Below are 21437 nucleotides of genomic sequence, written 5' to 3'. Positions count from 1 at the left end.
TTTATAGTTGAAAATATGCCATTACTGTATTGTATTGTTGCACCATACATAACGACCAGAGAAGCTTTTCACACATTTATTTGAAAGAGCAGTCATCATTTGCACATTCTGTCAAGTTGCACTTCGTAGAAAAAAACAACAACAGAGTGACGGTCTTGACATACACAAAACCCAAATGCAACAACATTTGGAGGGAAAACAATTCCCAGGTGAACACCATGACTCCACACTGAGAAAGATTACGTAACAAAATGAATTGAAGTACGCGTGATTCATTAATAGTGTTGTTGGACAGGTTCATCTTTTTGAACACTTACCGGTACTCTATAAAAGTGTTTGGTATTCGACCAACATTTTCTGGGGGAATATGCCTCACATTAAAACTTGGGAGGTGGATTCATCCAGAAACTTGAGCTCAGTAAGAAGGACACTTTTTTGGGGTTGAATTTTGAGCATTGCCACCACAGGAGGGTACCACTGGTGCTTATACAGAACGATATTGCTAATAATAAAAGAATATTGGAATGTGCACTGGAAAGGAACTCTTTAGCGGGAACAATGACAACCCGGACCCACACCACTTTACTTATTGGCCTGTGGAAGCGCATACTCTTGTGCAAAATAGCAACATGGTCGGTTTTTCCTCTACAGTCTGCTCCCCAGTACATTATGGCTAACTCAACAAAAAGACAAGAATGGTAGTAAAAAGAACACAAAATACATTTTGTGTCTCAAAGTTAAGGGAGACTACATATAGTATATTAGTTTTGTTTCAACAGAAGAGTACAGTTGACTCTGCACCATAATTCAAATGATAAATTTGAGATCATTAAAACAATGGATTGTTAGGACTTTGGAGGTAATGGCTGAACTATTTTCTGTGTTCTTACTGCCTCTGATGAGACTAAGCACCATGGAAAAAAATTGGAGGCAACAAATGGATCCAAATTGTGATTCGACTCGTGTCCCTGCCATGAAATGAAAAATAAGGGCAAACGCCAATAGAGTTTACAAAGTGCCACAGACACTTACCATGATGGTGTCAAAGCATACTATGTGAAAGAGAAACACACATTCTACACAATATCTGTAACACATCAAATGTGTGGAACTACCTCCTGAAAATGGGCGTACATTAGGAAAAGCCTTTTTTTAACACCAGTATCTGGCAGCTGATATCAGTGTAAAAGGCACAGGCGAAAAAAGTACTCTAGGTAAAACTGGTAAAACAACAAATAAGACAAAAGACGTGAATTGAGATGAGACGTTTTTTTTTTAAAGTGGAAGGACATATAAAAACAAAGAGCAAGAGAAAAACATAACACTGAGTTCACAGCCCCTCACAGTAACAGTTTACAGATACTCGGCAAGATCGGCAGCACACGCGCGACAAACAGAATCGTGCTCTTGTTCCAAAGGCCTGCTGAACAACTAAGCATTCAGGCATTAATGCTTGTTGCTTTCCACACTACAGTTGTGAGACTAATACTTTATATTGAACCTGACAGGATGGTCTAAGAGCTGGGAATGTGTTGTCATGTAAAAAGATCAATGAGAATCAATCAACAGGGTGCATCATGTGAATTGACGTTGCAGATAGGCACGGCGTAGCTCATTTGGTATCAATTAAATGCACTTGTGGGGTTCATCCTTGATGTAACAGAAACATAGGCTTTTTTTGGTCACATTCAATTTCAGGAATCCAGCATGGTGAGTGCTTGTAAAGGGAAAATATCGTGTAGCACCTGGTGCTAGTTAAGCGCTTGACTGAAGCTTTCCTGAAGGAGTGAGGCTATTTTGGTTTGGTCCATCTGCGTAGAGAACACATCAACTTAATCCATGATGACCATATCGACACCCGTGAATCACCACTGTGAAAATATCATCGTAAAACTGTTGGGAAAATAATGTCCAACTGTATTAGGGAGTGACTGTTGAAGATTCTAAAATGACAACTTTATTCCCGCAATATTGTGACTCACAACGTTGCTTCTTAATTCTTGGAAAAAAAGCAAACTATTCCCATGAAATGTTTTCTAAATCTTGCAATATTTCTCATGGAAAATTCTATTTACCGGTAATCTTTTTCCATTTTTTCCTTTCTTTTCAGTATGGGCATATTACCATGAAATCCTGTGTATAACCGGGAGCCGTGTATTAATATACTCCTGCACACCATTACTGATCATCCTCTGTCCACCGGGTGCCCAAAAGTACCGGTAGTTATTTTGGAACCTTTCCTGCCTACGAATGTCAACCAATGGAACCGATTGCGCTGTGTATCATCCTGCTGTGGAGAAACATGGATCCAAAGCCTCTCCACTCTTGCACGCTCAGATGAGTGAATACAGTGTGGGTGGCCAAGTGAGTCACAGTGTACGTATATGTAATAGCAATTGTGCATCAAATTCTTCAAGTGAAACACACGAGAGGGTTTTGCAGCACAATCAGCAGTCATTCATCCTCACAGTACACAGCCGGTGTAAATCTATTAAATAAAAAGGGTACACACCTCACAGATGAAGCCCAGTTGCACCAATTCACCAGCCAAATCGTGAATATTTTCTTCTGAAAGTCAAACCAGCAGTTAGTAAACATGTTACATCTCATTCACATGACTACCGGTATATGTTCACAAAATTCTGCTCAGATGTTGCTTTATAAACTTCCCACCCCCAAAAAATGTAGTTCTGATCCAGTTGTGATTTGAGATCATTCACTTTTATCAAATACATTTTGTTCTTCCATTATTATTATGATTAATGGCTAGGTGGAAATTTTGAATTTAAGCTTTAGTCATTTCAAGAAAAGTTTATGTACAACTTACAAGCAAACTATGAAACACCATTAGAATGCATTACCACAACTGAAATTGAAATATTCAAAACAATCCAAAATTTGTTTGATTGAAAAATGTAAAGCTATTTATCCAAAGTTGAAGTGCTTCTCAGACTCTTAAAGTCTTGATAACATGTTCAACAATTTCAAGACCCCATGACAGGCCTGCAGTGTGTTTCTACACATTGATGTGCACGTTGATGGGCACCAATTAGTTTGTTAATAATGAAGTCTGACACTGCGTTGACGTGCAGTGTGTGAAAAGAAGCGTTTGTGAGTACAAATAGAGAAGATTAAGTCGGTGATTCCCAACCAATGTTCCGCGGCACATTAGCGTACCGTGAGAGCTCGAACGGCGTGCCATGGGAACTTACCAAATTTCACTGAATTGGTGAAAAAAATATTTATTAATAATAAAAAATGTATCTTTGTCCCTCTATGTCAGCAATGTAGAATGACAGAAAGAACCAAGAAAATGATCTTCCATTAGATGGCAAAAAGCATGAAATTGACATAGGTATCCTCTTTTTATGAGAATTCTGTTCGGTGGTGTGCCGTACGATTTTTCTTAAACTTAAAACATGGCTCAATAAAGGTTGGGAATCACTGGATTAATTGTCCAAGTGTGTCAGTGACACACAAGAAACTGCAAGCCGCGAAAAGACGGACAGATTTTGACACGAGAGGTGACAGCTGTCAGCTCCAGTTGCCCCTCGGGGCCGGATCCTCACATACTTGTAACGTTACACGTCACACATACCTGTGTGTGCATTTTTATTATGACCATTAACACTGATAGGTTGTCCATTAGACATTTCCCTTCCGTTCTGTCAAATGAACACAACCGGAATGTTGCATATGCAAATGTGTGTGTGTGTGCACGACAGTTGGTGCTTTTAGCAATTATGATGTTCCAAACAGATGTGTTCATTTTGAGCTTTTGAAAGATTAAAAAGACTAGTGTCAAGAAGAAATATATATTTTTTAAATCCCACATGCGATCTGCTGAAACGTAAAGTGCAAGGTTCTGGGAGACAGTCTCAGCTGAAAATAGTTGGCACGCTCTGTCAGGCATCTCACACTCGCTTTCACACATGCCTCAGTGCACACATATGGACACATCCTCAAAATGAACACTGCGAGCTTTGGAATAGACAATGATGTCATAACCATCCAATATAACACTAACAGTAATTCTTTTTACTTCGACTTAAATGCACACTAATCGTTACTTTGTGTGTTGCTCGAGGTGTGTGGCTTACGAGGTAACATGTCACAGCTTAGATGTCTGTTCAGCTTGTCCTCCAGCTTCAGCAGCAATGTCAGCTAAACAATCAGGAATGGTTGAGCTCATTATATTTTAAAATCATCTTGTATGGACAAGAGAGCAAACCACAGAGAGTACATTGCCAACTTGATAAATGTTGTATCATGAAAGGCTTTGTTTGTGTCAGGGTACATAAGCTTACATGATATTTGGGTCCCTCTTCAATCAGTTCAACATTGCACTGCATATGAATGACCTGAAGGAGACAGACAGAAAATCGAAATCATTTCCTTCTAACATAATAGGCACTTTCATACTCCTATTCAGAAATATGCATTGCATCACACACACCCGCCGCGTCTCCAGCTCCACAGGCTCAGGCGTGGGGGACTTGACCAAAGGAACGACAACGAGAGATTTAACATTCTGCTGTCGGGGCTGCTTCGGAGAGGAACGGCCAAACGCCGTTAGGGGATAAATCCCGTTTCTGATTGAGGGAGATCAGGACAGAGATGGACTTTCAGAGGCTTTGACAAAACAGAAGAAAGATTACTCTGTTAAGTATCCACCTATTGCATCCTAACCCACCCTGTAAGCTGCAATCTAAAAAGAGAGTGACAGAAGGGAAGGAAAATAAAATGAACAGAGAGCAGGTCAAGGAGGCTTATTAATATGTGAAGAAGTCGGCTGCACCATTTGAGGATAACAAAGGGGAAACAAAACAGATCACTTCTGCCCCCAAGTGGACACTTGAACAAAACAACCTGATAAAACCATTTGATTTTCATTCAAAACAGATATACTTTTCTGCTTACCGAACATCCTCCAGGAACTTATCGAGTTCCAAGGCGGGAAACTGTGAGAGTCTGAATGGAAAAAACACAAACAAAAGCAAGGATATGAAAAATGATCTGTTTGCATATTTATGAAGTCATCAATTATGTTTTTAGCAAGTTATTAGCTGATTAACTGCCATTAAAATGCCAACTCGATGTCGTTATTCTCAAAGCCAAAGACAAAGATGGTGAACAGGTGTTCTTACTTGAGCTGAACATCATCTTTCTTGTCAGCGATAATGAGATTAGGGTCCAAGTTTTTGGTTATTTCCTCCAGGGCGTTCTCTGGGATCATGTCTGGACAATTACGAGCCATCAACAATCAATCTGCAAAATCTCGGTTTCTACAAAACATTTCCTATTTAACTGGGCCTGAGTCATGATGCAAAAAAGCTAATATCTGTTATGGCTCCACCACCATCTGCTTGGGTGTCAACCAAATTGCTTTTGTTTTGTTGTTTTTTTAGGTCTTGTCACACAACACAACAGAACACAACACAGTCCATGTGTCAGGGGGGCTCACATTGGTGGCTGACAATACAGTGAGCAGCAAGCAGCTTCAGTAGTGGCACTTCAAACAGAGCCTGGTGAAAGAGCAGCTCTTGGGCGGTGGGCCTCGTACATGGATCACAATCCAGACACTTCTGAATTAGCTCCTAAAAAGCACACAACGCACATTCTGCTCAACAACGTTGTTGCCTATCATTTCATGAAGAAGTCTGTGGATCTTTGTGTAAAGGTATGTTTAAGTGTTACCAAAGCTTGGCATTGTAACTGACCCTTGTAAAATTATCCAGACCCAATGCGAAACCTTGGGTGTAAAATCCATACATCCACCCACACATCCATTTTCTACATCTCTGGTTGTATATCGACAAACAAACATTGTCACGCACATATTCATGCCTACGGAGAAATTAAGTCTTCAATGAGATATCCATAAAAAAAAAATAAATAAAAAATAAGCATGGGGAGGAAAAGCAATCTCCAGATAGGAAGACCACAGCAAAGATTCAAACCCCAAAACTCAGAACAGGCAGATGAGGTGAATACTAGTTTCCCACACTGTACTCTCTTCATTCAGTCCATCTGACTATGATAATTTTATCAAAATGAATGCTTAGCTTGTTTTGAAATCAGCATTCATTAAAGTAGTGGCAATCAGTCCTATACAAAATTTGAAAAGGATTTTGAAAAACAGAGTGAAGAAAAAAACGCACAGTAAAAATATACTGTCAAAATTAGAACTTGGGTACAGAAAGAAAGATGAAGTTAGCAAATGTCTGTTATTTCTGCTTAATGGCTATAAGGATCAAGTTGAGTGCATACAGTATTTTCAAAACAGAGTTTGGCATATTTCCATGGTTTTTCATGGGGCTGTTCTAGGCCGCGGGCCTCGAGTTTGGCACCTTGTAGATAAACGTTCACACAGTGTTTCGGCCTTACTTACCCTCTGTAGAGGGTCCTCCAGCAGCTGTATGGCAGTATTGACAGCATCCTCGGACACATATGACGACTCCCCGTTTCCCTGGATCTCCGAAAGAGCCATCTGCGGTGCACGCACAGTATATGAACATCTTGTACCGGCCTTGAGCATGCTTCATTTTTCATTCTGTTTGTGGGTTACTCCAGCACCTCGAGGGCACACATGCCGAATGAGTAGATGTCTACAGCTGTGCTCACGTCAGTGACAGCTGCATGGAGACAAGCAAGAAGACAATAAGAGTCAAAAAGTGTCCCCCGTAAGCCAGGCATCTGCAGGAGATGGAGGAATAATCGGAACATTGTCACAGGGACAGTAAATTAATTCACGTTGGAATTTGTGGTGCCAGTCGCTCATCTGTAAGAATTTGGGATTTGAAACCGGGGGGGTCACTTTAGTCTCGCTGTGGACAAAATGTGAAATGGCAGCTTATTGGAAGTGAGATCCTGATGACAGAGTGTGTTGTATTTTCCTAATGAGTGATTACATAAATTAAAAAAAAAAAAATACACGGAAATCTTCACCTAGCACCCTCTGCTGGTGAAGTTAAACCAGACAGGTTATAAGTGCAAAAAAAAAAAAAAAAATGACCACATCTGGACCACACAAAAGTATTTATCCACCTTTGCCTTTTTATGCAGTAGCACAATAGAATGACAACAAAGGCTACTCTATTCTATTCAATTGCCTTAACTGTATGAACTTTCACACTGTGACAAAGCATCGCACATTCAGATCGTCTGGTCTGATTTGTCCCTCATTCAGTATTTCTGACATTTACACAGGGCAGTTGTGTTGTTTAGCCTTTTCTGACCTCCATATTCCGGGGCAAAGAAATGCAAGTTCTTCTGTTCCTCATGGCATGTCTTCACATGGTTGTTGATGGTGTCTGGACCAACTGTGGTACAAGAGAAAAAAAATAACTTGAGGATCGATAGAAACATTTCATTGAGTTGGGTAGAAAAAGTACGAACAGGAGTAGTAGCTTGTTCTTTCAAGCAGAATGTGTTTTGTGTATCCGGATTAAAGTACATTTTCGAACCACATTACACAATTATGCAGTGACAATCAATGCGCAAGCTTGTCTTGCAACTAATGAAAACAATGTGAGTGTCACTTGGCTTGAGAACAAACTAAAGAAAATGAAACTCGTTTTTTTTTTTTTTTTTTTAAATACCCGATCCGATCTTGATGAGGCCATTGTGCTGGATGAAGATGGTGTCACAGGTCAGGTTGCCATGGATGATGGGGGGATCACATGAGTGGAGATAACTGCAGGACAGCAACAACAGACTCGCGTACATTATTTCCCTCATTTTCATGTGACCATGAAAATGTAGGAGCACGAGACCAACCTAAGAGCTGACAGGATCTGCGTGCACCATCTCTTCCAAGCCTGTCAGAAGCACATGCCTTGTCAAAAGACTTGTTTTAGCTGTGGTTTGGATCTACTGTGCGTAAACACTGGAACCACTGCGTAAAATCACGGTCTAAATCTGCAATTTATCACAACCAAAAGAATCTAAGCTTTTTAAATTTGTTTTGAAAAATATATACAGTATCACATAGATTATATTAAAATTCAATACCATTACAACAATGTTCATTTTCCTTCTGATACATAATCTGTTGCAACATTTGTCTTTGCGCTTCTGCCCAATTGATAGGAAACAGTGTGACAAAATTCCATGCCAGTCACCCTCATACAGAGTTTCTCAGACAGTGACATGACAAGCTAGGCTGGACAAAGACACAGAGCCACTTACAAGGCGAGACTACAACATCTGAAACACTATGTCAAAGCCGTCAGGTAAACAGAGCTGCACTGAGTTTTGTTGGATGCTCAGATTAGCATTTGTTTCTGATACGTGGCACATACTGTACTTGGCTGCCTGGTAAAGTTGTCAATGTGGTGGGGATGTGGAGGTGTTTTTGTTTGGTGACGTGTCCATGTCCCACATATACAGGTTTGCACGGCAATTGACAAGTGAAATTCTGTGACTTGGTCAGGAAGTGTTGCATGGAAGAATGGGCCAAAATATCAGCTACAGTGTGTGCAAAGCTGGTGGAAACCGACAAAAACTATTTGAGCTCTGTTATTGCCAACAAAGGTTATATTACAAGGTACAGGGCAGCCTGGTGGTTGACTGGTTAGCGCACCAGCCTCACAGTACGGTGGTGCGGGGTCTGTTTCCGGCTCCGGCCTCTCTGTGTGGAGTTTGCATGTTCTCCCCGTGCCTGTGTGGGTTTCCTCCCACATTCCAAAAACATGCCTGGTAGATTAATGGAAGACTCTAAATTGTCCCTAGGTATGAGTGTGAGCGCGGATGGTTGTTCTGTGTGTGCCCTGCGATTGGCTGGCAACCAGTTCAGGGTGTCCCCCGCCTACTGCCCGAAGACATATGGGATAGGCTCCAGCACGCCCCGCGACCCTTGTGAGGATAAACGGATCAGAAAATGGATTATGGAACTTACAAATAATTCTTTTAAAATCCTACAATGTGATTTACAGGATTTTTCCCCATACATTCAACTCTTACAGTTGAAGTGTTCCTATGTTGAAAATCACACACCTCTGATGTGGTTTTAAGTGGAAGAACTTGCACAATCGGTGGCTGACTAAATACATTTTTGCCGCACTGTAAGTCTCCTTTCAAATCACTGCATTGTGTATTTGGCACATAATAGCTGTAAATATTTTCCACATAATAGCTGTGAATATGTCTGTGCTTGTACTGAATCCCGCAGGTCTTATTCGGCACATATTAACTCGCATCCCAAAACCGGTTTCCATCCCTGACGTTGTGTTCCAATTCTTGAGGCGCACTAAATATTAATTTTTAAACATGGGCCAGGCCTAAAGTTCCATAAACCAATATGGTCAATGTTCAAACAATTTCATGTTCATATGTTATACCTTTTGAATTCTTGCATTGTTCTATTAGACATCACAATTCCACAGTCAGTTCTTACCTTTTCATTCATAGCTTTGTGATTCTTTTTGGTCTTCTTCAGAAACTGCTTCAAGCTTCCTGATGACATGTACTCAGTAATAAAAATCACCTAAGAGAGGATGTTAGGTCTTAGTGATGTTTGTATGAACATTTTAATAAAGAGCAGATATAAAGTAGAATATATACAAATTAAGTATCCACTATTTTACTTTTATTTTTTTTTATTCCGTTTATGAAGCCACTGGAATGTGTATTCAGTTGACATGACTCACCCGAGCTCGGTTCTCCTTGGTGTCAATCCAGTATTTGTGAAACTTGACAATATTTGCATGCTCCAAATGGATTAGGTTATCAAAAACAGCCTTCACTTTCTCCTGAACACAGCATGCAGATATGAAGTTTTAAAAATAATTTCACAACTAACAATCTACCGATTATTTATTTCTCATGTATTGAGGCCTGACCTCCAGCAGCTTGAAGTTCTTCCTCTCTGAGAACATGACTTCATTCCACACCACCTCCACCCCTTCCTCGGTATCCATGGCTAAGTATGCTGTGTCTATCCCGGGAACATTTCGCTGATTCACCTAAAGAAAGAAAAAAAAAAATCACTCACAAGATTCTATTTTAACTGCATGACAACAGCAACAATAATGGATGAATAATGCATTGCATGAATATTTTTTTTGTGGAGTAATTGAGTAATTGATTCTAATTACAGGAGTTGAAAATATTAACAATTAAAGGATTTTTAAAATTAAAATTACACAAAATAAAATAAAAATAACACAATTTTACATACATTTTCCCTGTATTTATTTTTACTTTCTGTCCACTTTAAATGTTAAATCTGGACCTTGAGCAAAAAAAGTTTCCCCAGACTTGCTCTAAATTTTCTGTAGGCATGAATGCTACTGGCTGTGTGTTCCTGTGTGTCCTGTGATTGTGTGTGAATGCTGCACTTCAAGTGGACCACCAAGATAGAATTCAATTCACATCACATTCGCCCATCTTGCCAATCCATCTGTCTGTCTGTCTCGTGTCTACTTATCACTCATCTGTCGATCCATCCAGTGGTCCAGCTATTCATCCAGCCACCTGTCTTGTCTGTCTGTCTTCCTTGCTTCTTACCTCTTCTCTGCGCTTCTGCCAACGGCCACAGGGACTCTCCTCCAGGATGTCAGACTCATCTTCACTTTCATCCTCCTCCTCAGTGGTGGTGGAGGCAGCGGGCTGTGTTGGGGCCCCACTTTGTACTGGCTGAGCATTACACGACATGTATCCCGCCGCGGAGTCGGTTTTGTTAGCCTCTGCAGGCGGGGGTCCTTTCCCCTCTGCCTCCGCAATCATGACACCACTTTTCCAGGCTGGATTGTCCTCCTCTCCTGCTACTGAGCTGTGTGAGCGACGGTGGGTCTTGTTCTTTTGAGTTAGTTACACGTCCATCTTCTCAGAAGGCTTGCTTTGAGATTCGCCGAGGCTGCAAAAACACATGACAGTTAGGTTAAAAGTGGGAGGAGTTAATTAAAAAAAACAATCACACAGAAGCCCTGACACTTCTGTCTTCTCTCGACGTCCTAAAAATCTGGTTGTAAGCATAGAACAAACTTTGCTCAGACACAAGGCTGAATTAAAAAACACACACACTTTACGACTCCAGTCCATTTAATTCACTTCTGTCTTTTGCTAATGCTCACCTTTAGCGTTTAAGACGTTGTCTTGCACTTCTTCGCTAACTTTCACAGCTAACGAGCTAATAAAGGTAAATAAAAAGCGTGCTAGCATGACATTAGGACGGCGTACACGAAAAAGTTTACCGTGTAGCACAAAGTTGACGCCACGACAAGTAATGGAGGGTTACATGTTGGTGGCAAAGGCGGCGAAGGGAAAAAAACGGGACAGTTAAACGACTTCGTCATGAAATTCGCTGTCGGTTTTCAAGTCTCTCAGTGGCAGGAGTGGGAGGGGCAGGGCAGCACTTGAGGAGCACCTCTTTGCGCTTCACGACGCAGTGTGACGTCATTGACTTAAAACAAATCTTAATTTTCGGGCATTTAAAACTTGAAATTAATTATAAATAATCACATAATGTTGCTTGATTGTAATTGTAGTGATTATATAACATAGTGTCAACTCTTTCATGGCATGTGAAAGCCAAATTAATGTTAAAATACATTTAGAACACGTTTTCCCCACAGTTGCCATGTCTTATAAATGACCATTGGGCCTATTGTATTAATCAAAAATAAGTATTTTTTTTTCACATTTTATTTTTATGAGAGACAGATGGGCCAAGTCATTCGTACACGACGTTTACAAAAAACAAAGAAACAAACAAAAACAACAAAAAGTGAAAATGTGTATGCTGAGCCGTTCATGTCAATAATAAGACCGCTATTTTCATTTTTTTAATTTGTTATTTATGATCAATTCTAAACAGTTTACAAGCAGTTCTAACTGTACAATTGATCTAATTATTATGAATCTCGTCAATATTGCAATTTCCATGTAAATTATCCATCCATCCATTTTCGAATCGTTTATCCTCAAAGGGTCGTCGCGCGCTGTGGAGGCTATCCCACTGTTTTCGGGCAGTAGGCGGGGGAACCCCTGAACTGGTTGTCAATCGCAGACATATGAAATAGTATGATCATGAAAGAAAAAACCAAATAAAAATTCATCACAAGTAATTAATCTAATAGAATGAACAAAATGTTATGTATGTTTATAATGTTATATGTATGTGTACAATTGCTCATTTACTAATATGTTTTACTTCAACATTCTAAAATAATGCAACAAATATCACAGAACTAGGGAGATCTAAATGTTCGGTGTCTTTTCGCTGTACATCAACCAATGTATAACCTTATTTAGTACCGGTTAAACTTAGCATACTGAACATGAAATACTGTACTTTCGGAAAACACGAGCTCTCTGGCACGCGGAAGTGTCTTCAGACGAAAGCGGAAGTTGTCAAAAGATATTGCTCTCACTCTAGATATGTACTCTCGGAATAGATGTTCACGTTGCAGCGCAAGATATTATTTACGATGAACACGAGAGGCTGTTGGTGATGCGAACGTGCCTGCTGGACGATGAAAGAGTCCTGACACTGTTACCATTTTGGATCTTAAACGTCCACAGTGTTTGATAGGATAGAAAAAAGGTCGGCCACATTTCGGTTGCGCGCTTTATTTAGGGGTGATTTCATGGAGCGGGCGGACGCGTCGGAGGGTGTCAGGCTGCAGGGTCCGGACACCAGATGAACTACAGTAATACATTTTAACGTGACGTTAGCATGCTAGCTGAGGTGATGAAGCACTGATTGTGAAATACTTTGAATCGCTCACATCATGGCGACCAACGGCTGCGACCTGACGACAGGGATGGGGGAAATCATCCAGCTGAACGTGGGTGGGACGCGGTGAGTCTTGTTCTGTAGGCATGATGGTCACCGTGGGCGTAATTTGAGAAACTGGAGTGTAAAATGAGATGTGCGTGGATGCTGTTTGCACATAATGCACTGCGTTTTTATTTTGCAGCAGTGCTCCTTTTCTTGGACCATGTTCATGCATGCGTTCAACTAGTCATCCTGCATTGGACAGCGTATCATATTATTAATAATAAGGTAACTATCTCTCCTGTGTTGTAGGTTCAGCACCTCCAGACAGACCCTCATGTGGATCCCTGACTCTTTCTTCTCGAGGTAACAACATTGTCATTATTCCTTCGCAAATTCGAAGAGATTGTGGGTTATCTGAGGAGAAGCATAGTCGTCATCACTCTCCCACAATACACGTCAGCTCAGTTAAGCGGCTTGATTATTGCAGAGAAGTAAACATGTTTCATTATCTCATCGTTGCCGCACTCTGTGTGTCACTTTTGGCTTCGGTAGTGCTATTGCTGGGAACACGATGCAATAAAATTGTAATCAGTTACGCCCCAAGATGATGAGACATTACTACATGAAGTTCCAAAACTAACTTTGACATAGTTCCTTACCACCAAGATACCCAAAGATGGTGACAAAACACTTCAGCATTGTTGCTTGGCACCAACATGCCACAAGATGACACCAACACAATGCTACAAACACACTAAATAACGAAGGATAGCTTTAAAACAAATAAATCAACAAATCGGCCATTTCAAGAGTGCTGAGCTGTGCTGTGGTAATGGAAAAGGGAATAATCTGTTCTTGGGTCACATTGTGGCCATCATAAAACTTTCAAGACATATTTTTCCCTGAAAACTATGATTTCTGTATTGAATAGCGTTTTACTTCAGGGGTCTTGTGGTGCACTTTGGAATTTAAAAAAAAAATGTCACGTCATTGAAGTTTTTGAATGTTTGGCATAGTTGTACTATCTTGTCCTGTTCTATCTCAGCCCAGCTGGAAATGGACTGCAGCGGAACAACTCCACACAAGGAACAAATATAAAACAGCATGTGAAAAGTCTCTTTCAGTCACATTAAGTGCCACTGTTTTCCATGAACTCATTTGCAAGTTGTCTTAACAGGTTACCGTTGAAATATTCATGACTGTTCTGCTTATCAGGGCTGCAGATATGTCTGACAATGCAGATGCACGTCAATGGGTGCATGCTTGTGTTAACTGATGTGTGTGTATATGTTGCAGTCTGCTGAGTGGAAGAATATCCACTCTTCGGGATGAAACTGGAGCTGTAAGTACAGACTTTGTTTACGCATCCAAAACGAGGACAGATCATTTTTTTTGATGATGCAGCATACTGGTGAAACCCAGAGTGTTTGATAATCCAAATACGTATATATATATATATATATATATTATATATATATATATATATATTTTTTGTCTAAGTACCTGGAAACTGTTTTTATTTTGTGTAGAAAAATGCATTATAATGTATGCCTCCTTTTGAATTCCATGAATGTAACATTCAAGGCAAAGGTCATAATTCTCAGTCAATGTACCATAATATATATTCCTAATATTAAATCAGTTAAATCAATCTCCTTTTTTCCTTGTATAGATATTTATTGACAGAGACCCCATGGCCTTTGCACCGATTTTAAATTTCCTCCGAACCAAAGAACTGGACCTGCGGTCAGAAACCCACTCAAACGTTACACTCAGATGTACAGAAATTAATCAATCAACTTAGTATGTTTTTTTTTCCTTTTTTTAAATTTGTAGCGGCGTCAACATCAGTGTTCTGCGGCATGAAGCTGAATTCTATGGCATAACTCCCTTAGGTAAGTATTGGCGGAAAAGCGGATTTTCTAGTTGTCTTTGTAGTAACTGGCCCATCGTCTATTGAGTGTGCTCCTGCGGCCGATATGCTGTCATCTCATCATTTGTCAGAATGAGCACAACAACTGCAATAGAATTTGATTTATATTAACTGAAGTCAGCACTCCCATGAACGTGATTGTTTTACTTCCTGTTCCACTGTTGGAACTTCCCGTCATTGTCATTGTTCTTGAATAGAAGAGGTTACCTTTGTGGTCACTAATCGAGAAGTGTGCCGACGTGTCTCAGCGGTTTATGAATATAATACAGTAAGAATTAAAACAGTGGGCAATTGATTTAAATGACCATGATTACCCCAGTTTAATGCCGATCGGGATACAGTTATGGATCCAGATTAGAGATGCTGTTTAATAGCATCTTCAAAGTCTGAAAAAACATGTTTACAACATTGGATACAAGGGTTGCCATTTTTAGCTCTTGTCGCTCTTACAAGAATGGGACATATTTTGGCTAATTCTGGCTTCGCGAAATGCCAGAGTACCTTTCTTGATGAAAAAAACAAACAAGTAAGCATTCAGCAACAATATGCTATATATTTGATTTCATTACACAAAGAACACTGAATACAATAATCATGTCTGTATTTTACAGGCACATCTTCATAAATTAGCATATGGTGGAAACCAAATGAAGTTTGGTTTTTCAACTCAAAAACTGAAACTTCTATGAATTCACAATGCACAGAGTGAACATTTTCATGAATTTCCTCTTAAATATAAGTGAACCTGTACTTAGGCAGTGATGTCAACAGACTTTGAGGAATCTCTGGCTTGGAGCTAGCAAAAGCCGCAAATTCAACATCTGAAGGACATTGCTTCAAAACAGGCTGAATATTGAAATTTGATCGGAATTGGCCTTCTGAAAAGTATTTCATATGGTTCATCATTTGAAGTGAACTACTTGAAACTTTTTCTGGGATATTCAAATTGATGTAGACACTTCCGGATTAAAAAGAAATGAGTTTGTGTGTCTAGTGCGGCGCCTTCTGCTGTGTGAAGAACTGGACCGCTCATCATGTGGCAGCGTTCTTTTCCATGGTTACCTTCCGCCTCCAGGTAAAACCCACTTACGCCTGTTTGTTAGATCATAAAAAAAAAAAATTTAAAAAAAGTTGGCACAACAGTGTTGCTTCTTTCTCAGCTATTCCTGGCCACAAGTCAAGCGCCACCTCTTCCTGTGACGAACGTTCAGATCCGAGTGGAGCAGAGGGATTCAGCTATGTTGGTGCCCTTCCTCATCCTCCCCTCCCCTGTTCACCGGGATTAGATGAAACTCATAAACTGGGTGAGTGACTCAAAGAAGGTCCGCGTGTTTGCGCATGAGGCTGTTGGATATCACGTGGGCCGTTCCCTGTTCAGGACCAGACCCTCGCAAGGTGCTGATCATAGCCGGACACCACAATTGGATTGTAGCAGCGTATGCACACTTTGTCATCTGCTACAGGTAATTCTGCCGCAGCAAAACAAGTAAGACACTTATAGGACCGGCTGCAACTCGTTCTATCCCGCACCATCAAGCGGTCTCAAACGCTGACAAGATGTTCTTTACAGGATAAAGGAATCTACCGGATGGCAACAGGTGTTCTCCTCTCCCTGCCTTGACTGGACCATTGAACGCATCGCACTGAATGCCAAGGTGGTGGGCGGCCCGCACGGAGACAAGGACAAGATGGTGGCCGCCGCGTCCGAAAGCAGCATCATCCTCTGGAGCATCCAAGATGGAGGCAGTGGCAACGAGATCGGTAGACGAGGGGACAACAGGAACTGAACGATGCTTGATAGGCTTGATTGAATCCAGACTCTTACCGGTGTTTTGTATTTCATGTGTCCCCGCCAGGCGTGTTCAGCCTGGGAGTGCCTGTGGATGATCTCTTCTTCATCGGAAACCAACTGGTGGCGACGAGCCACACTGGCAAGGTCGGAGTGTGGAATGCTGTCACGCAGCACTGGCAGGTATGTTGAGTGGACGTCGTTGTGTGCTGCTCATGGACTGTACTTATACGTGTCCTGGAGGGACAAATATAGTTTTATTACTCTACATTTGTCCGCTAGTGTCGCTGTGTTTTTTTTTTTTTGTGCAGTGCAAAAAAAAACAAAAAAAAACCCTTTATCGCGAGGATATAGTAAGCAGTTACTAAATCCTAGCGATAAAGTTTTTTTTTTAATGTTTTTTTTTACAGTGTACACTGTTTTCCCGCATATTCACATTCATTGATCCGTTTTTGGGTGCCTATCCTTCATTATCCACAGAAAACCCACCTGTTTGCTATATTTGTGCTCAGGCCAAAACAGTAGTGCTGCTTTCGCGTCATCTTCACTACAAGAAACTATGTTGAAGTGAGTTGAACAGCTTCATCTTGACAAGCGTAGTACTTTGGGTGCCAAGGGATAATGTTGAAGTGCATTGAGGAGTTTCGTTGAGGCAAAAAAAAAAAAAAAGTGATTTGCCGCCATCTTTTGCCACATATAGGCATTCATAGTTTTTTGTGTTGATGGAGGTCAACAAATATCGGAGAATGTCTACCATTTCAGAGACAGAAATTTCAGAGGTGTATTATTCATCGTCACAACCGTTTCATACTGTATATGTACTGTACCTATAGAAATATATATTATTTATGTTGACATATTTATATCGCATATTTAATCAGCTTCTGAGGCACTTCTAGTTAGGTGCGATTTGAAGTTTTTGTTATTTCACGTGTGTGTATTGAGAAAGTTTACTCTAATTATAGCGAGGTGACTGCTGCTTTTGTGTGCACGTGCCAGGTTCAAGATGTTGTTCCCATCACGAGCTGCGACACGGCCGGATCCTTCCTGTTACTAGGTTGCAACAATGGCTCCATCTACTACATTGGTACACGCATACAAACACGCAAGTCGTCTTCCGACAAGTTGCCAAAATGTTGTCTCTTGAACTGTAACACAAATTCCTTTTGTCAGACATGCAAAAGTTTCCACTGAGGATGAAAGACAACGATCTCTTGGTGACGGAGCTTTATCACGATCCCTCAAACGATGCCATCACCGCACTGTCTGTCTACCTCACGCCTAAAACCAGTCAGTAATACAATATTACACTAAAGAGGAATGAAATAATAATAAGCAACATAGTCAGTAATACAATATTACACTAAAGAGGAATGAAAAATAAGCAACATCGTTTTAGGAGTCTTTTTTCTTAAAACTACAACTTCCAAAACCCAGAGAAATGTGCAAAGTTACTGGAAATTTGCAGTTATAGATATAAGACACAAAGGCTGGAAAATGTGCAACCACAAAGATGCATAAATATAGTAAGAACATTATTAATACCATGCACAAAATACATATAAAATATATGGAAAATGTGCAATGACAGGAAGCATATGTAGTTTTATGAAGTTGACTTTTTGCTTACCTCTTCAGGTGTGAGCGGGAACTGGATTGAAATCGCCTACGGGACCAGCAGTGGCGCAGTGAGAGTCATCGTGCAGCACCCAGAGACGGTCGGCTCGGGCCCTCAGCTCTTCCAGACTTTCACCGTGCACAGGAGCCCCGTGACCAAAATCATGTTGTCTGAGAAACACTTAGTCTCAGGTGAGTGGGCGTAGTCACAATAGCAGACCCGAGAGAATAATGAAGGCGAAGATCACGATTGTTACGTCCTCTCCTGTTCATTCTCCGCTGGCGACAGTGTGCGCCGACAACAACCACGTTCGCACGTGGACGGTGACCCGCTTCCGAGGGATGATTTCCACCCAGCCGGGTTCCACACCCTTGGCCTCCTTCAAAATCCTCTCGTTGGAGGAAACCGAGAGCCACAGCAGCTACTGTTCAGGAAACGACATTGGTGAGAAGAGCCATTCTAGTACCCTGAAGTTCATTGAAGTCTTCATCCGCACGAGGTGACGCGTTGTGCTCTCAGGTCCATTTGGAGAGCGAGATGATCAGCAAGTATTCATCCAGAAGGTCGTCCCCATCACCAACAAGCTCTTTGTGAGGCTCTCGTCCACTGGGAAAAGGTGTGTTCATCGCCGAAGAAAAAGCAATAGATGTGAAGGCTGTGCTATTACTTGGTCGAGTAAAAATGTATTTGTCAGTGGGATTTTACTTTTCCAGTAGATTATTTTTAGTGGCAGTTCTGCTGACTTGCACTGCTTACGGTGACAACATGATGCCAACATCGAGGGGCTTGTTTAAAAAAAAAAACAAAAAAAAAACCACACACACATTACAGTCAGCATTGCCAAATTAGCAGTATGCTCACCAGATTTAGCAACTTTTCAAATGGCTCTAGTGATTATTTTTGATCAACCCGACTAGCGAGTTTAATACCCGCTAAGAGACAAACAAGGTGAAAAATAATAGAATCATTTTCATGTTGTTTGTAGTGTGACAAAAAGGAGCTCTGTGAGACAATCACAGTCAATCGTGCTGGATATTGGCCAAGAATTAGTGTCCATTTAAATGTTGCAAAAGCAATAAATTATTATTTTTTTATCATCGTTGTTGGAAATTTTTGACTCTTATTTTTCAATGTTACATTAAAAAAAAAAACTCGAAGAAACAGTTTCATAGTTTGGTATCGGGAGAAACAAAATTAAATGAAACAGTAATGCCATTCTTTTTTTCAGTGAAGGGGGGAAAATGATACTGTACGTTATTATTACTTGGTAACTACATTGCCATGAGAAACTCTTCCTGTCATTTTTTTTTTTTTTTTTTTGGGTGAATGACTTATAAGACACGATATAAAAACTCAACGCAACCAGTTGCGCCGCTATTACTCTACTGTTTTCAAGCAGATCAGGGAGGAAAAATCTCTCGAAACAGCCCTTGCCACAAGATAACCACTCAACGATCATCTTTCTGAGACATCTGATTATTTCATTTTACACCGCCTTTTTTTTCCTGTTTTTTCAATTTTGAACTTGAACTTCTTGTGTCCTAGAATCTGTGAAGTGCAGTCGGTGGACGGGACCACCATCTCTTGCTTTATGGTGCGGGAATGCGAGGGTTCAAGCCGGATGGGCTCGCGACCTCGCCGCTATCTGTTCACCGGTCACGGCAACGGCAGCATCCAATTGTGGGACCTGACCACCGCCATGGACACTGCCAACAAAGGAGAGGAGAAGAAGAAAGACGGCAAGTGTTATGTGATTCCGTGGTGGCTTACTTTGTGCCACATTGCTGTGTCATCATGTCCAAAAATCTGAGAAACATTGTCGTAGAGACACCGAGTTCAATGTGAGGCGAACTGAAAATGGGTCTGTTGCGTAGATGTCGGCGGTCCCACCGAGGAGGAACTTCTGCAGCTGTTGGACCAATGTGACCTGAGCACGTCCCGCTGCGCCACGCCAAACGTTAGCCCCGCACCCTCGGTGCTGCACAACCCACGCCTCAGAGAATCTTGCTCAAGGTAAAGAGAAGAAGAAGAAACGCAGCCCTTTCACAAACCGTCACATCACCGCCGGCGTGGTCTGTCCTCCGTCAGTGTGCAATTACAGGCTCAGGAAGTCATTCCCGAGAACCAGGTGACGTATGGAGCTGTGCGGCCCTACAGGGAGAGCCCCCTTCTTGCCCGCGCCAGAAGAACAGAGTCCTTCCACAGCAACAGGTCTGTCCATCATAGCTGTTAGCATAGCTAGCATCCTCCTGTTGCCCACCTCCTCCAGACTGTCCAGTGAGCAGACCAGGACAGAGCTGGCCCTCCTGACCAGTCGGTCCAGTCTCTCCCTGTCCCGGGCTGAGATGCTGCCTGGATCGGCAGGACAGGCAGTTTTGAAAATAGATGGGTGGACAACTTATTCAAAACTAGCTTACTCCGTTCAGTAAACTAGATCAAAATTGGCTTACCTCCATCTTTGTCCACAGAGACTTCCAGAACTTCAGCCTGAGTCGTGACATCTTGGACAGCACAGATCAGAGCTCCGGTCATCCCGCGGACGCCCGCCGTTCCCTCTGTGATTTTGGGTCCGAGGAGGGTGAGAGGAGGTTGTCCGCCATGGAGCTGTGGACCTGCCGCAGCAACAACGCAAACAACGCACACGCTTCGACCGCTCCCGGCAGGACGAAGGCCGACGGCGGGAGTCAGGAATGTCCACGGCAGACCCCGGACAGCCCCGTCCCCGGAGGAGCCGACGTCAGACGGAAAGTGCACCTGCACCCCGAGGAGGGGGACTGCGCAGGAGCCGCTGCAGATGGGGCGAAAGCGGAGGGAAGCGCCAAGAAGAGGGGAGTGCTGGAGGTGGGCTTTCTGGGAAGGAAGAGGGCGCCCCCGGTCCCTCTCCTATCCTCGGGATCCGAAGGCGGCGGCAGCGACTCCTCCGCCAACGCTTCTCCTTCCCCCACCAAACTGACGTCCTGCACGTCGCCACGACACAGGAAATTCACCGCTGAGCCGTCTAGTCAGGACAGCAGCCTGTGACCGATTCCTCCCACGGTTCAAAAACTTGCGACTGACAGGTGTTCAGTCCAATATCTACCCACTATCTCATACGTAGGTTGGATTCACATTGCAAGGTTTGAAAAGTTTGAGTTATGCAATTCCATTCAATTAGAATTCTTCAATAGGAATAAATGGGAATGAACAGGAATACAGGTAGATGGAAACTAAAAAGGAATTGAAGGTTGGCTCTTGAGAGGGAATTCAAATATATTTGGTGAAAATATATATTTTGACACCTTAAATAGAATAATTAAGGTACTGTTATGTCCTCGCATGTGGACAAGGAACGCTGTCGAAGATCTAGGTTGCATGGATGTCTGTCGATTTATGC

General features: G+C 41.8%; 2 protein-coding genes across 4 annotated transcripts; one reads left to right on the top strand and one right to left on the bottom strand.

Moving 5' to 3' along the window:
• Positions 1 to 60: 60 nt before the first annotated feature.
• On the bottom strand, positions 61 to 11351 carry LOC109528592 (nuclear receptor-binding protein-like). 2 transcript variants are annotated; one of them, XM_019891403.1, is made up of 18 exons: positions 11076 to 11351; positions 10510 to 10858; positions 9843 to 9965; positions 9651 to 9752; positions 9398 to 9487; positions 7780 to 7820; positions 7602 to 7696; positions 7239 to 7322; positions 6577 to 6635; positions 6392 to 6490; positions 5465 to 5597; positions 5148 to 5238; positions 4921 to 4971; positions 4457 to 4592; positions 4308 to 4361; positions 4101 to 4164; positions 2513 to 2568; positions 61 to 1811 (listed from the first exon to the last, which is right to left on the bottom strand). In XM_019891403.1, exons 2-18 carry the CDS (start codon positions 10726 to 10728, stop codon positions 1752 to 1754), a joined length of 1557 nt encoding a protein of 518 aa, XP_019746962.1. In that variant the 5' UTR covers positions 10729 to 10858; positions 11076 to 11351; the 3' UTR covers positions 61 to 1751. The 2 variants fall into 2 exon arrangements, with proteins under 2 accessions (XP_019746962.1, XP_019746972.1); XM_019891413.1 differs by having other exon boundaries at positions 1093 to 1811; positions 11196 to 11351.
• Positions 11352 to 12364: 1013 nt separating this feature from the next.
• kctd3 (potassium channel tetramerization domain containing 3) lies at positions 12365 to 21176 on the top strand. 2 transcript variants are annotated; one of them, XM_019891901.1, is made up of 19 exons: positions 12365 to 12805; positions 13034 to 13087; positions 14021 to 14066; positions 14397 to 14470; positions 14561 to 14619; positions 15652 to 15732; positions 15818 to 15961; positions 16036 to 16120; positions 16228 to 16418; positions 16514 to 16629; positions 17446 to 17533; positions 17620 to 17736; positions 18085 to 18255; positions 18353 to 18508; positions 18584 to 18680; positions 19610 to 19803; positions 19939 to 20077; positions 20153 to 20275; positions 20533 to 21176. In XM_019891901.1, exons 1-19 carry the CDS (start codon positions 12735 to 12737, stop codon positions 21083 to 21085), a joined length of 2559 nt encoding a protein of 852 aa, XP_019747460.1. In that variant the 5' UTR covers positions 12365 to 12734; the 3' UTR covers positions 21086 to 21176. The 2 variants fall into 2 exon arrangements, with proteins under 2 accessions (XP_019747460.1, XP_019747470.1); XM_019891911.1 differs by lacking the exons at positions 12365 to 12805; positions 13034 to 13087; positions 14021 to 14066; positions 14561 to 14619 and having other exon boundaries at positions 14455 to 14527.
• Positions 21177 to 21437: the final 261 nt, after the last annotated feature.

The sequence above is a fragment of the Hippocampus comes genome, unplaced genomic scaffold (assembly GCF_001891065.2).
Source record: "Hippocampus comes isolate QL1 unplaced genomic scaffold, H_comes_QL1_v1.1 scaffold275, whole genome shotgun sequence".
In the NCBI taxonomy this organism is placed as follows: Eukaryota; Metazoa; Chordata; class Actinopteri; order Syngnathiformes; family Syngnathidae; genus Hippocampus; species Hippocampus comes.
This window is presented reverse-complemented; position numbering and strand designations above follow the sequence as displayed.